The sequence below is a fragment of the Antechinus flavipes genome, chromosome 4, assembly GCF_016432865.1.
Source record: "Antechinus flavipes isolate AdamAnt ecotype Samford, QLD, Australia chromosome 4, AdamAnt_v2, whole genome shotgun sequence".
NCBI classification, from domain to species: domain Eukaryota; kingdom Metazoa; phylum Chordata; class Mammalia; order Dasyuromorphia; family Dasyuridae; genus Antechinus; species Antechinus flavipes.
Genome location: NC_067401.1, coordinates 74,289,940 through 74,307,128, shown reverse-complemented (window position 1 = coordinate 74,307,128; position 17,189 = coordinate 74,289,940). Strand labels below are relative to the sequence as shown.

Below are 17,189 nucleotides of genomic sequence, written 5' to 3'. Positions count from 1 at the left end.
CTAAATAAATAGATTAGTTTAGGGAGTATTGTCATCTTTATTATGTTCGCTCGGCCGATCCAAGAGCACTTAATATTTTTCCAATTATTTAAGTCTGACTTTATTTGTGTGGAGACTTTTTTATAATTTTGCTCATATAATTCCTGACTTTCCTTTGGTAGATAGATTCCCAAATATTTTATGGTATCAGCAGTTATTCTGAATGGAATTTCTCTTTGTATCTCTTGCTGTTGGGTTTTGTTGGTGATGTATAAAAATGCTGAGGATTTATGGGGATTTATTTTGTAGCCAGCTACTTTGCTAAAATTATGAATTATTTCCAATAGCTTTTTAGTAGAATCTCTGGGGTTCTCTAGGTATACCATCATATCATCTGCAAAGAGTGATAGTTTGGTTTCCTCATTGCCTACTCTAATTCCTTTAATATCTTTCTCGACTTATTGCCGAGGCTAGTGTTTCTAATACGATATTAAATAATAATGGTGATAGTGGGCAACCTTGCTTCACTCCAGATCTTACTGGGAAAGGTTCCAGTTTTTTCCCATTGCATATGATGCTTACTGATGGTTTTAAATATATGCTCCTGACTATTTTAAGGAAAAGTCCATTTATTCCTATGCTCTCAAGTGTTTTTATTAGGAATGGATGTTGGATTTTATCAAATGCTTTTTCTGCATCTATTGAGATGATCATATGGTTTTTGTTTGTTTGGTTATTGATATAGTCAATTATGCTAATAGTTTTCCTAATATTGAACCAGCCCTGCATTCCTGGTATAAATCCTACTTGGTCATAGTGTATTATCCTGGTGACGATTTTCTGTAATCTTTTTGCTAATATTTTATTTAAGATTTTAGCATCAATATTCATTAGGGAGATTGGTCTATAATTTTCTTTCTCTGTTTTCAGCCTACCTGGTTTAGGTATCAGTACCATGTCTGTGTCATAAAAGGAGTTTGGTAGGACTCCTTCAATCCCTATTTTTTCAAATAGTTTATATAACATTGGAGTTAATTGTTCTTTAAATGTTTGGTAGAATTCACATGTAAATCCATCTGGTCCTGGGGATTTTTTCTTAGGGAGTTGATTGATAGTTTGTTCTATTTCTTTTTCTGAGATGGGACTGTTTAGGATATTTACTTCTTCTTCTGTTAGTTTGGGCAAGCTATATTTTTGGAGGTATTTTTCTATTTCATTTAAGTTGTCGAATTTATTGGCATAAAGTTGGGCAAAGTAACTCCTAATTATTGCTCTAATTTCCTCTTCGTTAGTGGTGAGTTCTCCCTTTTCATTTTTAAGACTAACAATTTGATTTTCCTCTTTCCTTTTTTTAATCAGATTTACTAAGGGTTTGTCTATTTTGTTGGTTTTTTCATAGAACCAACTCTTAGTTTTATTAATCAATTCAATAGTTTTTTTTACTTTCAATTTTATTGATCTCACCTTTTATTTTTAGAATTTCAAGTTTAGTGCTTGACTGGGGGTTTTTAATTTGTTCCTTTTCTAGCATTTTTAGTTGCAAACCCAATTCATTGACCTTCTCTTTCTCTATTTTATACAAATAGGCCTCTAGAGATATGAAATTTCCCCTTATTACCGCTTTGGCTGCATCCCATACATTTTGGTATGATGTCTCATTATTATCGTTTTCTTGGGTGAAGTTATTAATTATGTCTATGATTTGCTGTTTCACCCAATCATTCTTTAGTATGAGATTATTTAGTTTCCAATTATTTTTTGGTCTACTTCCCCCTGGTTTTTTGTTGAATGTAATTTTCATTGCATCGTGGTCTGAAAAGGATGCATTTACTATTTCTGCCTTACTGCATTTGAGTTTGAGGTTTTTATGTCCTAATATATGGTCGATTTTTGTATAGGTTTCATGAACTGCTGAAAAGAAAGTGTATTCCTTTCTGTCTCCATTACATTTTCTCCAGAGATCTGTCATATCTAACTTTTCTAGTATTCTATTTACCTCTTTGACTTCTTTCTTATTTATTTTGTGGTTTGATTTATCTAATTCTGAGAGTGCAAGGTTAAGATCTCCCACTATTATAGTTTTACTGTCTATTTCTTCTTGCAGCTCTCTTAGTTTCTCTTTTAAGAATTTAGATGCTACCCCACTTGGTGCATATATGTTTAATATAGATAGTGCTTCATTATCCATGCTACCCTTTAGCAAGATATAGTGCCCTTCCTTATCTCTTTTAATTAGATCAATTTTTGCTTTAGCTTGATCTGAGATCAGGATGGCTACCCCTGCTTTTTTGACTTCACCTGAAGCATAGTAGATTTGGCTCCAACCTTTTACCTTTAACCTGCATGTATCTCCCCGCTTCAGGTGTGTTTCCTGTAAACAACATATTGTAGGATTCTGGCTTTTAATCCATTCTGCTAACCGCTTCCTCTTTATGGGGGAGTTTACCCCGTTCACGTTTATGGTTAGAATGACCAATTCTGTATTACTTGCCATCTTGTTAACCCCGGTTTATGCTTTTCTCCCTTCTTTCCCCTTTCCCCCCCTTCCCAGTATTAAGCTTGTGAGCACCACTTGCTTCTCACAGCCCTCCCTTTTTAGTATCCCTCCCCCCGCCTTAGAGTTCCTCCCCCTATCTTACCCCTTTCCCTCCCAATTCCCGTATTCCCTTCCGCTTAGCTTATTCCTTCCCTTTTCACTTTTCCCTTCTCACTTTTCAATGAGGTGGAGAAGTTTCACCATAGATTGAATATGTCTTAAGATTTTTCACTTAAAGCCAATTCTGAAGGCAGTAAGATACCCACTATATTCATCCCCCTCCCTTCTTTCTCTCAGATATAATAGGTTTCCTATGCCTCTTCATGAGATGTACTACTCCCACTTTACCCTTTTTCTGATACAATGTCCTTTCCACATCAATTTCTAGAACAAGGTATACATGTATTGTTTATACATCTATATAGTCAAAATATAGTTCCCAAGATTAATCTTTTACCTTTTTAGATTTCTCTTGATTCTCTATTTGTAGATCAAACTTTTTGTTAAGTTCTGGTTTTTTCATCAGAAATAGATGAAATTCGCTTACTTCGTTGAATGTCCATCTTCTTCCCTGGAAAAAGATGCTCATTCTCGCTGGGTAAGTTATTTTTGGTTGCATACCAAGTTCTTTAGCCTTTCGGAATATCATATTCCTGGCCCTTCGATCTTTTAATGTGGATGCTGCCAGATCCTGGGTGATCCTTATTGTGGCTCCTTGATACTTGAATTGGGTTTTTCTAGCCGCTTGCAATATTTTTTCCTTCATCTGAGGGTTCTGGCATTTGGCCACTATATTCCTTGGTGTTTTAATTTTAGGATCCCTTTCAGTGGGTGATCGATGAATCCTTTCAATGTTTATTTTTTCCTCTGTTCCTATGACTTCTGGGCAGTTCTCTTTGATGATTTCCTGGAAAATAGTGTCCAGGCTCTTTTTTTCATCATGTTTTTCTGGAAGTCCAATGATTCTCAGATTGTCTCTCCTGGATCTGTTTTCCAGGTCTGTTGTCTTCCCCAGAAGGTATTTCACATTTTTCTCCATTGTTTGATTTTTTTGGATTTGCTTGACTGATTCTTCTTGTCTCCTCGAGTCATTCAATTCCACTTGTTCAATTCTGATTTTCAGTGAAGTATTTTCTTCACTCACTTTTTTAAAATCTTTTTCTAATTGTCCCATTGAGTTCTTTTGTTCTGTGGAATTTTTTTCCATTTCGCCAATTTTGTTTTTTAGAGAGCTGTTTTCTGTTTCCAGTTCACTAATCCTATTTTTCAAGGATTTTACTTCTTTATCCACTCTCTCTTTAACTTTCTCCAGGCTCTTTTGCCAAGCCTCCCTCTCCTTTTCCCAAGCTTCCCTCTCCTTTTGCCAAGCCTCACTCTGCTTTCCCCATTTTTCTTCTAGCTCCCTTGTGAGAGCCTTTTTAATCACTTCTATGAGGTTCATCTGTGCTGAGGAACAGATGATCTCCTCCTTTGGGGATTCACCTGGAGACAGTCTGTTTTTAGTCTCCTCAGGATTTAGAGTCTGCTCTCTATCTGTATAGAAGCTGTCAAGGGTTAAAGTCCTCTTCAGCTTCTTGCTCATTCTGTCTAATAATCAGAGACAAACTACCAAAGAAAAACAGAAAAAACTGGAGTCTTTCTTTGGGGGAGGGGCTGGGTATGTTATCGAGCTTCCTCTACAGACTGCAGGGGGCAGCAGTGAGGCACTAGCAGGACTGTGTTGCGTGTGCGCTCTGAGATCCCAAAGCGTGCTGAGTCACTGTGGGGATTGGGGGGGCGGCCAGGTCCCGAGAGACTCCAGCTGTTTGGGGTTGTATTCTTCAGCCCCGGTGTTTTTAGCTTCTCTGCTGGGCTGCTGACTTGCTGCCGGAGCAAAGTATCCAAACCTGTAGCAAAGCTCTCCCCGCAGAGACGGCTGCAATCACTCCCCACCCCCTCTCCCATCTGCTCCCTTGCTCTCACTGCCGCTGCCCGCCGCCTGCGCCCACCCGATCTAAAACCGTCCCAGCCCTCCAGTAAAGACAGACCTTTCTTGGCGAATCTCAAGGATGGCTTCTCTTGGTAACTTTTTGTGGATTTTTTTTTCAGTCAAGCATTAATTCAGAGGCTTGTAATGAAATGGATAGTGAGAGAAAGCGTGGAGCTTACACAGCTGTGAGCCTCCCCTCCGCCATCTTCCTCAACTTATTTTCTAAAGGATATTATATTTTCCTTCTTGATCATACAAATAAATACTATTCTAAATACTATTTTCCTTTTAAATTAATTTTTTCCGGTATGAATTTTGTCAGCACACCTAAGCTATTAATGAAGGTTTTCTAATTCTATTCTTATATAGCTGTTGTTCCCTCCTCTAAATGTGTGAAGAATGATGATGATGGAGTGTTGCTTCAATTCATATCACTCTTTCACATTTATTGTTACTCTTTGCTTCCTGTTGAGGTAGTAGAAGGAGCAAATCCACTGAGATAGGATCAGCTGCAAATTCTAGTGGGTAAGGTGAAGACTTTTTCTTTGTTAAGATATTTTTTCAAGTATTACCTTATACTTTATATAAAATGTAGATCCTCTGAAATTATAAATACTATGTTACCATAATGCTTTTTTGTATTTTAGGTGTATTGTTTGCAGAAAGAATTAAAATTAAAAACTCACAGTCTACAGGAGACTACCAAACAAAATGTTATCTTGCAACACACTTTGCAGCAACAGCAACAGATGTTACAAGATGAGACTGTAAGAAATGGAGAATTAGAAGACTCTCAAGCTAAACTTGAAAAACAGGTATCTTTCCAGTAGAAAATAATTTTTAAAATTAGCTATTTCAGTTTGTATTTTAAATACTTATAATGATTCTTGACCTTGTTGATGTAGATATTCCCTCCAAAGGTCCAGATTATAGCCCATATTTTCTCATTCCATTTGCCTCTCATTCACTTACTTAGTTGTATCACTATGAAGAAATCATCTAACCTCTCTAAGCCTCAAGTTTCTTATTTTTAAAATGAGGACAATAAATAATTCAAGTACTTATGTCACAGGTTTGTTTTAGGTTTCAATGTATTAATATTTAGAAGACTTCTTTGGAAGCCTTGAAAGTTGTACTTTCAAGTTGTCAACAAGAAAGTTATCCATTGTTATTGTTTCCTTTGGTATATTCTGCACCAGAGATCCACCTAGTGTGTTAAGAGTCCTTCTTGTAAATTCTCTTGACATTGCCTGGCTCTCTCTGAGCAGGATATGCTTTGGCCTCTTGTTAATGCTTGCCTCTCACTCCAGAACCAAACCACCTTTTTCTAGTCATCTATCTCTTCGATTATATTACATTAATTTTTGCCACATTATGTGCCATGATTTGTAATTATGTAGGATCACTGGAAGAATATTGAAGTTAAAGAGATGGGCATTTGTTTTAGGAATCTATTCATTCAACAAACATGCATTAGGTATCTATTGTATTCTATGTTCTATAAAGTGATAAGTACACAAAGAGAAAATATTCCCCCTCTTCAAAAAGTTTACATTATAAGAGAGGAGACAACACATACATAAATAAATATATACAGTATATTTACAAGAAGCACTGTCAACTGGGGTATCAGAGAAAGTTATTGTGTGCCAAACCTAAATTAGGCTTAGTTCAGTAAATTTAGAGTTTAAAATGGAGCAAATACTTTGTAGATTGTAAAAATCCAATTAAAAACTACTTTATTCCTCAGCCTTTTTAAATCCTTTGACCTACTCCTTCACTTCACCTCAGCCAGGAAGGAAGCTCACACTCTTCATGCCATTATTACCCTCTTCATGCCATCATTACTCAAAAGTGTTCCATTTTTTCTAATTAAAAATTTTTATATTCTCCTCTGATCCTGATCTCTCATTTCACTGTACCCTATGCTTTTCTGCCTCATGCTATTTTTTCCTCACTGACATGTTTTAATCCTTCTACCTCTTAGAACTTTATTTTCTTCCCTCTCCACTTTTAGTCTAATAGTTCTCCATTTCAATTCTACATTACCCCTCACTCTCAGATTACCTGCCCCCTTAGCTAATATTGCTTATCTCTTCCCAAATCTGCTCTGAATTACTCCTACTGTTGAGGTCTAGATTTGGGGTACCTAAATAAAATTAGGGTTTAGTTAACATCTAGTGGCAGGTTTGGGGTACAGGGAGTCAAGCAAAGCTCCCCTGCAACCCCCTTGGATTCGGCGCAAGGATACGGCGGTAAATGGAGTCTAGTAGTGGCGCGTAAATGGAGTCTAGTAGTGGCGCGTAAATGGAGTCTAGTAATGTCATGAGTTCCCAATAAAAGTATTTATTGGCCCGGAGAGCTAGATTGATAAAAGAGGTTTATTATTAGGTGAAGATAGAGATAAGGAGGGCACTGGACAAAGGGTCCAGTGGACAGAGGGTCCTCACATGGCACCATGTTTGGAATCTCTGCAAAGAGGGGGTCCCAGTGTCTCCCTTTTATAATGGGAGACTTAACTCGAGGGGCTTTTGGGTGTAGCTCTAAAGTTGGCTCAGATCCGGGTGGGGCTGGGAACAGGTCAGATCTTCTATTGGAATTCAAAGGAAACCAGGATTTGTGAGTTAAAGGGTAATTTACATTATTAACTAGGAGAGGATGGGAATCTAGAAAGGAATCTTTCCCACATCACTACTATTTATGTTCTCCGATCTTATTGCATTCTCTAGCTTTAGCAGGATAATAATTCATCACAACAAGGCAGTCCATTTATTCCTGCCTAATTGATTACCTATCTCCCTAACCTCAAAGCTCTTCCAAACCTCCTCTTTCCTTCTCAAGTCTCTTGTAACTCCCTCCCACCGCAATCCAACATTTCAATGAGAACTTCAACTCTTATTTTACTGAGGAAATTGAAGCTATTATAAATAAACTCTACTTTTCCAAGTTTCTTCATCTCAAAAACCGTTGATATTGTTTTCCACTTTTTTCTTTCTCTGTCTTTCTGTCTTTGTCTCCCTCTCTGTCTTTCTGTCTTTGTCTCTCTCTCCCTCTTTCTCTCCCTTCCCTTCTCTCTTCCTCTTCCTCTCTCTTTCCCTCTCCCTCTTTCTCCCCCTGTCTTCTTCCTAACTGCCTTTGCACATGCTTACATCTCCCCATCCTTAAAAAGAACCTTCATAATATCTGCCTAGACTTCCAAGATATCATCTTGTATCTTTTATCCTCTTTCAATATTGTTTTCCCACTTCCTCTTCTATCACTCCTATACTCTTTGTACTCTAGCTTCCAGCCTTATCAACTGAAACACCTCTCTCTAAAGTTATCAGTGATCTTTTATTGTAGAATCTTATGATCTTCACCTTTCTTGAACTCTATGTAATATTTTGCAGTTTACCATCTTCTCTCCTGTACATTCTATTCTCTGGGTATTAAGGACACTACTATCTCTTGCTGCTCCTATTTTTCAAACCACTTCTTTTTTAACTTCTTTGATTCCACATTATCCATATTATTCACTAACTATGAGTATTCCCGAAGGTTCTTAAGTCTTTTTCTCTTCCATACTGTCTCAATAACTTCATTAATAATCATGGGTTTATTATTGTCTCTAGGAAGAAATCTCAAAATGTATCTCTTGTGTATACATAAATACACTGATCAATAGATGGATAGAGATAGATATAGATAGCTGTATATGGAAATAAACTGCTCTTGATCCCATTCCTTCATATCTCTTTCTGAATCTTGTTTCATAAATCATTATAACTTTTGGCTCTTTAGTCTCTGCCTTTCCATTGGCTCCTTTATCTCTTCCTGTAAATGCAGTAATTTCCCATCCAGTTGCTTTCCTGAATATCATCATTGAATCCAGAAATTCATCATCCTGTAAGATTACTTCAACTCTGAAACTTACCCCTTCCCTCTGTCTCTAGGGTACTTCCTTTCCTCTGCTTAAAGAGAATGGAGATCAAGAGAGTTCTCCCAGATTTTCCATTAAGAAAATGCCCAGGGCAACTATATCATCATTTCCCATCTAGCTGTAGGACTTCAGGACTTCATCATACCCCCAAGTTTAAATAATTTCCCTTCCTCCCTATCCTTTAAAACTTCTTTTTATGCATTGTTCTTCCACTAGATAATGAGCTCATTTAAGGCAGAGACTAGTAGTTTGTAGTTGGTCTCTCTCTTTTTTTTTTTTTTTTTTTTACTCTCAGAACTTATTACAATGTGTGGCAGAGTGCTAATAATAAGTGCTAATAAATGTTTATTGACTGATTGTTGTTGACTTAATGATATAATATCATACTATAAAATTACCTGTCCATGGCAGTTCTTCTGTCTCTTCAAACTTTCCTTTTTTTCTCTCCTCCTATTTACTGCTAAATTTTAAAAAAATCAGTTCATTCACACTTCACCTTGAGGCAGGTCACTCTATTTTGGAGAAATAGAATTTTTAGGAAGCTTTTCCTTAGGTTGAGCTGAAATTCTTCTCCTACCAGTTTTTGCTAATTGCTCCTAGTTCTGTTCTCTAGGGTCAAACAGGAAAAGTTGAATCTCTCTCTTTCATGTGATAGATAACCTTTCAGATAACTGAAGAATTATTTCATCTAAAGAATTCTTTCTGTCTACTCTTTTCATAATTAAGCCTTAAGAAGCCTTAAAAAAGGCTTCTCTTTTTTAGGATAAACTTGAGTTCCCTCAAATGGTTTTTTTATGGCATACTTTTTGAACTCTAGGGCCCATGCTCTATCCACTGCGTTTCCTAGCTGCTCAACCTGCAATTTAAAAAATAAAGAAAAAATAAACTTTTCTTTTAGTTGGATCATTAACTTAATTTGCTTAAAGGGAATCAGTTAGGGTCTTCCATTTTTGTCCTTGTTTTGAAAGGGATGAGGAGTGCAATGTCTCTCCCAAAATATGATGCCCAGAACAGTATATACAATACTCAAGTATTAGTATTGTGATCATGAAGTATATAGTGGGATAATCACATTCATTTTGAATACTACACTTTTCTGAATACAAAGAATTTAGTAGGTTTTTTGGCTTCCATGTCACAACATTGATTCAGATCTTTTACAATTAACTGTTTCTAGCCATGTCTTCTTCCATTAGTTTCCTATGCAATTGATTTTTTAAAGAAAAGAGTCAGACTTTAGTAGGCTTAAGTGTAACACAATTAAATTTTGCCTTGTTAGATTTAGTTTGGCATTTTAGTCTGTCAGGATATTTCTGGGAACTAATTCTTTCATCTCTTATATTATCCATCCTAGGTTCATGTCATCACAAATTTCATAAACATGCATTCCCTTTGTTAAGCTCTCTCATCTATGTCACAGTTAATGAGCAGGATAGAGCCAAAGATAATAGCCCTTTATTAAATGAATAAGCACATTAAGAAAAATTCATGTCCTTTTATCTTTTAAAGATTTGTATTTTTCTTTTATCCTGGTTGGATTTTGGGGCAGTCCATTTTGAATTAGTATATAGTTAAGTATTGTCATATTATTTTTTCTTCTAAAGACTGGTATAGGAAGCTTTGACCTATAACATAAGAGTTTAAAATACTAAATTGAAAACTATTCATAAGGTATCAAAACTGGAACAAGAACTTCAAAAACAGAAAGAAATTTCTGCTGAAAAGTTGAGAAAAGTGGAGGAGAAACTTGAATCAGCCTCTCATGAAGCAGATACAAAAAGGCAGAAAGTTATTGAATTAACTAGCACCGCCAGGTACAACTTTAATTTTTCCTTATTATTCCTAAATATTTTTCCTTTTTACAAAAAGTATAAAAATATAATAGTTTAAAATTGTAGACTGTGCATTGATAGAGGAGTATTTATAACAATAACATTGCTTATTTAAATTTTACTGATTCCCACTTGTGTGTCTTAGCAAAATTACAAAAACCATTGTCTTTTTACTTGTATTTTGGTAATTCTACTTGTTATCATTGCCTTACAGCTGTTCTCATCCCACTAACTTCTTCAGTTCTCTAAAATGCTTCTTTAAATATTCTTTGTGAAAACATCCAGGAATATTGTAGACAAATTCCAGAGCTATAGCCAAGATATATAGGTCCCAGGTGAAGGAGAAAAATAACTATAAGTAGCCAAAAAATAATAATAATAATTCAAATATCGTGGAGCCACAGTTAAGATAACAAAATTTATTAGCTTCTACATTAAAAGATCAGAAGGATTACAGGGGTCCTCAAACTTTTTAAATAGAGCGCCAGTTCACTGTCCCTCAGACTGTTGGACTATAGTTGGACTGTCGGACTATATAGTAAAAACAAAAACTTTGTTTTGTGGGCCTTTAAATAAAGAAACTCCATAGCCCTGGGTGAGGGGGATAATCATCCTCAGCTGCCACATCTGGCCCACAGCCGTAGTTTGAAGACCCCTGGATTAGAATATGATATTCCAGAGAGCAAAAGAGAGATATCATTACAACCAAAAATAACTCCTCACAAAACTTTGTATAATCCTTTAGGGGGGAAATAGATTTCAGTGAAATAAAGGACTTTTAAGGATTCTTGATGAAAAGACAAAATTTGACTTTCAAATATAAGAATTTTAAAAAGCCTAAAAAGATAGAGGAAAATGAAATTATAAAGGATTCATTAAGGTTAAAACTGCTTACAGTACTACATGAGAAAATGATACTTGTAACTCCTAAAAACTATCAGAATAATTGACCATATCATTAACAAAAACCTCAAAAATCATATTATTTTATCAGTAAATGCAAGAAAAGCTTTTGACAAAATACAACACTAATTCCTCTTAAAATCACTGGAAAAATGGCTGGGGGAGGATTCTGGGAAGATGGAGAAGTAGGTTGGTAAATTTTAAGCTCTTCCAATTTCCTCTACAATTAGTTCAAATTAGCGCCTTAGGAAGAATATAGATTCATGAAAAATCAAGACTACTTATGGTAAGAGGTTCTCCTGATATAACCTGAGAAGATCTGAAAAAAGATAAGACCAATCCATAGTGAAATGTAAATACCTCTGGATTAGCCCCATAGAAACAACCTGTGGAGAGCCTCAGGGCAAGGTGGGTGTGGCTGGATTCTCTAGGGGAACTACAGAAACTTTCACATCCTGCACTGTTTGTGGAGTCTGAGTCTGGGAAGACTGAAGGAATCTCAGCAGATTGGGAACAACAGGCCCAACTGTGCTGCTGAGATTCAATCTTGGGTGAGAAGGAACCAGCATAACCATGAGTACAGAGGCAGGGGGAAAGGAGGCTTCCCACCCCAGAATTAGAGGTACTTACACTAATAACTGTTATTTTTAAAAAAAAAAAAAAAAAAAGGCTAGCAAAGTAGAAAAAAACTCCACCATAGAAACATACTATGGGAACAAAGAAGACTGAGTTTCATCTTCAGAGGAAGATACTGCAGTAAAAAAAGTTTCTAACCCAAAGAGTAATATGAAATGACTCCATGCCCAGAAAGAATTTATAGAAGAACTCAAAAAAGATTTTGAAGTCAATTGAGAGACATTGAAGAAAAACTAAAAAACTAAAAATAAAAAATAAAAACCATCCAAGAAAAACAAGATCATGAGGAAAAAAAAAGTTAACCAACTAGAAAAGAAGATACAGAGTCTCAGAATCAAAAATAACTCTTTGAAAATTAAAACTGGATAAGAAAAAGCTAGGGAATCTGCAAGAGACCAAGAAGTAACAAAACAGATTATAGAGAACGAAAAGAAAAGAATGTGAAACATAAGAAAAATGACAGATCTGGAGAACAGATCAAGAGAAAATATAAAAATAATTGGATTGCCTGAAAATTGTGACCAAAAAAAAGCACTTTGACACAATAATGCAAGAAATAATCCAAGAAAATTATCCTGAAGTGATAGAACATGGAGGGAAAGTAGAAATAGAAAAAAATCCACCAATCACCCTCAAAAAAATCCTGCGTGGAAAACACACAGGAATATTATTGCTAAATTTCGAAACCCCAGATCAAAGAGAAAATTTTGTTTTTATTTTTATTTATTTTTATTTTATTTTATTTTATTTTGTTTTTTTTAACAACTTTTTATTGATAGAACCCATGCCAGGGTAATTTTTTACAGCATTATCCCTTGCATTCACTTCTGTTCCGATTTTTCCCCTCCCTCCCTCCTCCCCTTCCCCAGATGGCAAGCAGTCCTTTACATGTTGAATAGGTTACAGTATATCCTAGATACAATATATGTGTGCAGAACTGAACAGTTTTCTTGTTGCACAGGGAGAATTGAATTCAGAAGGTATAAATAACACGGGAAGAAAAACAAAAATGTAAGCAGTTTATATTCATTTCCCAGTGTTCTTTCTTTGGGTGTAGCTGCTTCTGTCCATCTTTGATCAATTGAAACTGAATTAGCTCTCTTTATTGAAGAGATCCACTTCCATCAGAATACATCCTCATACAGTATCGTTGTTGAGATATATAATGACCTCCTGGTTCTGCTCATCTCACTTAGCATCAGTTCATATATGTCTCGCCAGTGCTCTCTGTATTCATTCCACAGGTCATTCCTTACAGAACAATAATATTCCATAATGTTCATATACCACAGTTTACTCAACCATTCTCCAACTGATGGGCATCCATTCATTTTCCAGCTTCTAGCCACTGCAAACAGGGCTGCCACAAACATTCTGGCACATACAGGTACCTTTCCCTTCTTTAGTATCTCTTTGGGGTATAAGCCCAGTAGAAACACTGCTGGATCAAAGGGTATGCACAGTTTGATAATTTTTTGAGCATAGTTCCAAATTGCTCTCCAGAATGGCTGGATGTGTTCACAACTCCACCAACAATGTATCAGTGTCCCTGTTCTCCCACATCCCCTCCAACATTCCACATTATCTTTCCCTGTCACTCTAGCCAATCTGACAGGTGTGTAGTGGCAAAAGATAAAATTTTGTAAGAAACAAGGAAAAAAAACAATTCAAATATGCTGGAGCTACAATTAGAATTGTTCAAGATGGGGCAGCTAGGTGGTACAGTGGGTAGAGTACTGGCCCTGAAGTCAGGAAGACCTCAGACACTTAACACTTACTAGTTGTGTGACACCCTGGTCAAGTCAGTTAACCCCAATTGCCTTAGCAAAAAGGAAAAAAAGAAAGAAAAAAGAGAAATTTCGTTTAAAATAATTGTAGGGATTATAAAATAGTTGGGAGTGTTACCTGGTAAGACAAACCCAGAAACTATATAAAAACAAGTACATACAAAACATTTTTGACACAAAGTCAGATCTAAACAAATGACAATATTGACGGGAAGATAGGGATTCCAGAAATTGGAGGTGAAGAAAGAATGCATATTGTTCACAGTTAGAATGAACTAATAGAATAAAAATACTATTATAATCCTACCTAGATTAATTCCGTAGCATACCAATCAAACTACTAACTATTTTATAGAGCTAGAAAAAATAGTAACAAGATTCATCTGAAAGAAAAAAAGATCAAGAATATTTTGGGAGTCCAAAAAAAAAAAAAAAAAAGTGAAAAAAGGTAGTTTAGCAATACCAGATCTCAAACTGTATTATGTAATGGTAATTCTCAAAACAATCTGGTACTGGCTAAGAAATAGGAGAATTTATGGCCAAACACTTGATAAGAGTACATTATGGGATACAAAATGGATAATTTCAATTAAATTATATTGTGTAAACAAAATTAATGTAGCCAAAATTAGACAAAAAGCAGAAAACTGGATGGAAGGTAATTTTATATCACATTTCTCTGATAAAGACCTCGCTTCCTAAATATTTAGAGAGAACTAAGTGAAATTTATTGGAAGATAAAATATGCATAGGCAGTTTTCAGAAGAAGAAATCAAAGCTATCCATAGTCATGCTTTAAATCAATATTGATTAGAGAAATGAGCTCTGAGGTACCATCTTATACCTATCATTATTGGCTAATATGAAAGAAAAGGAAAATGAGAAATGTTGGAGAGGATATGGAAAAATAGGAACACTAACATACTCTGGGCAAAGTTGTGAACTGATCCATCTATTCTGGAGAACAGTTTGGAACTATATCCAAAGAGCACTGAACCTTTGATTCAACAATATCACTGCTAGGTCTGTATCCAAAAAAAAAAAAAGATTAAAAAGAATGTTTATCTGCAAAAAGGTAAAATAACACCTCTTTTTGTAAGCTATTTAAAAATTGGACACTTGAGAAATGGGCAAAGAAAAAGCAAAGGATTGGGAATTGAGGGGATGCCCATCACTTGAGGAATGGCTGAACAAGTTGTGGAATATGCTTTTAATGAAATACTATTGTGCTATAAAACATGAGCAGGACTTAAAAAAAAAATACCTGGGTAAACTTAAATGAACTGATGCCAAGTACAGTGAGCAGAAAACAATATTGTACACAGTAACAATAATACTGTACAAAGATCAACTGAGAATGACTTAGCTATTCTTACTAATACAGTGATCCAAGACAATTCCAACAGCTTATGATTAAAAAATACTATCTGTCTCCAGGGAGAGAACTCTGAATGCAGATTGAAGCATATCTTTTATTTACTTTATTTTTCTTTCTTTTTTTGGGTAAGGTCTCTGTTTTCTTTTATAATTTGACTAATATGGAAATGGTTTTGCATTGGTTATATTTGTATAATCAATATCAAATTGTTTTCTCAAAAGGGGGACAAAGGGAGAGAATTTGGAATTTAAAATTTTTTTAAATATGTAAAATTGTTTTTGCTTGTAATTGGAAAAAATATTTTTTAATTTAAGCACAAAGCAGTTCCTGTTGTCAGGAGCATATTAATATCAATATTAGAGACAACACATTAATAAATAGGTACCTATATAGAGAGTTAGTAGGAAGACAAATTACTGATTGACTGGTTTTTCCAATTCTTTTTCTTATGGAAACCAGACAAATGGTCAAATCAACAAGCATTTATTAAACAGTTTATGTCAGATATTTTGCTAAATCCTGGAGAAGCAAAATGAAAAGAGCTTATTGCATTCTTTTGGGGAAATTGTATGTGTGTATCAACCAATATGTAGATGTATGGATTACATATAATATGTATATATGTATTACACATAAACATATTATACACATGTACATATGTATTATATATACACATATATAGTATACACACACATATATATGTATATATATATATAATACACATACATTAAAAAAATGTAATTTCAAGAGAGTACTAACAGTCAGCAAGAATTAGAAAAAGCCTTCTTTATTGAGCCTTGAAGGGAAGACAGGGATTCCAGAAATTGCAGGTGAAGAAAGAATGCATTCAAACTGGAGGGAACAGCCTATGCAGAGGAATGAAGATAAAAGATGGAATGATGTACATGAAGAGCAGTAAGAACAAGGTCAATTTAGTACATGGTTTAGAGGGAGTAATATGTATTATGCCTGAATGATGGTAAGTTTTCAGGGTCTATCCTACAAAGTCCTTTTAAATTTATAATGAAGCTGACCTACTCAAATTATAAGTTTCTAAACAGCAGGAATTATGGGTTTGGTGTTTTTTTTTTTTTTTAACTAGTCTTATCCTCTTATCTATTTTATGCATATTAGGTATTAATAAATGTTTGTTGAATTAGTGAATGTAATACAAATCCTAAATCCCATGGAACCCTAAGGAGTTAGAAGTTGGATGAAGATTTTCAAGGAAAAGTTTAAACAAACAATCTGTATATAAATGTAGCATTTTAAAATTGACAATTTCACTTATAATAGACTTTTTTTGTGCTGGCAAAGGATTGGACATTGAGAGTTGCTCATCAGTTGGGGAATGGCTGAGCCAGTTGTAGTATATGATTGTGATAGAATACCACTTTTCTAAGAAATGATAAGCTGGATGGTTTCAGAAAAATTTGGAAAGTCTTCCATGAATTGAATTCATCAAAGTGAAGTGAGTAGAAATGGGAGAACATTGTTTATAATAACTGCATCATTGTAAGAATAATCAAAGTGAAAGACGAAAGACTTAAGTATTCTTTTTTTTTTTTTTTTTGGCTGAGGTAGTTGGGGTTAAGTGACTTGCCCCAGGGTCACACAACTAGGAAGTGGTAAGTGTCTGAGGTCATATTTGAACTCAGGTCCTCCTGACTTGAGGGCTGGTGCTCTATCGGCTGCACCACCTAGCTGCCCCAAAACTTAAGTACTTTTATAAAGACAGGGATCTAAGGCAATTCTGAAGGACTGATAATGAAAAATGTCATCTACTGCCAGAGAGAGAACTGGAACAACTAAGTGCAAGTAGAAGTTTTTTTTTTTTTTTTTCATTTTCTGTATTTTTTTAGGTTTTGTGTGTTTTCTTTTGCAACAACATATAGCTAATATGGAAACATGTTTTATATGCCTTTACATGTACAATCAATATTGTTTGCCTTCTCAAGAATTGGTAGAAGGATGGGAAAAATGGAGAGAATTTGAAACTCAAAACTTTTTTAAATGGTTTAAATTTTTTGACATAATCACAAAACATTTAACCAAATAAAATAAAAAAAAAAAAATTTTAAAGGATAATTTCCTCAGTTTTGATGAAGAGCTAAACCATTTTTCTCTTATGTAAATTTCTAATTTTTTTTTTTAGATTAACCTCTCCAAAGAGAAGATAGTGTGAAATAGTGTCTTAAGTGTGAAACTTAAGCTGCTACTTCCATGGTAGCAGCAAGTTTTCTTTTTCCA

General features: G+C 35.0%; 1 protein-coding gene across 3 annotated transcripts in view; it reads left to right on the top strand.

The window, feature by feature from the left end:
- Window positions 1-17,189, top strand: part of CCDC18 (coiled-coil domain containing 18) — a 98,875-nt gene that overhangs the window by 57,942 nt on the left and 23,744 nt on the right. For all 3 annotated transcript variants that reach the window (XM_051993328.1, XM_051993327.1, XM_051993329.1), the window contains exons 18-19: window positions 5,132-5,299; window positions 10,075-10,217. In XM_051993328.1, coding sequence (XP_051849288.1) covers window positions 5,132-5,299; window positions 10,075-10,217 — 311 coding nt within the window. The remainder of the gene's footprint in view (window positions 1-5,131; window positions 5,300-10,074; window positions 10,218-17,189) is intronic.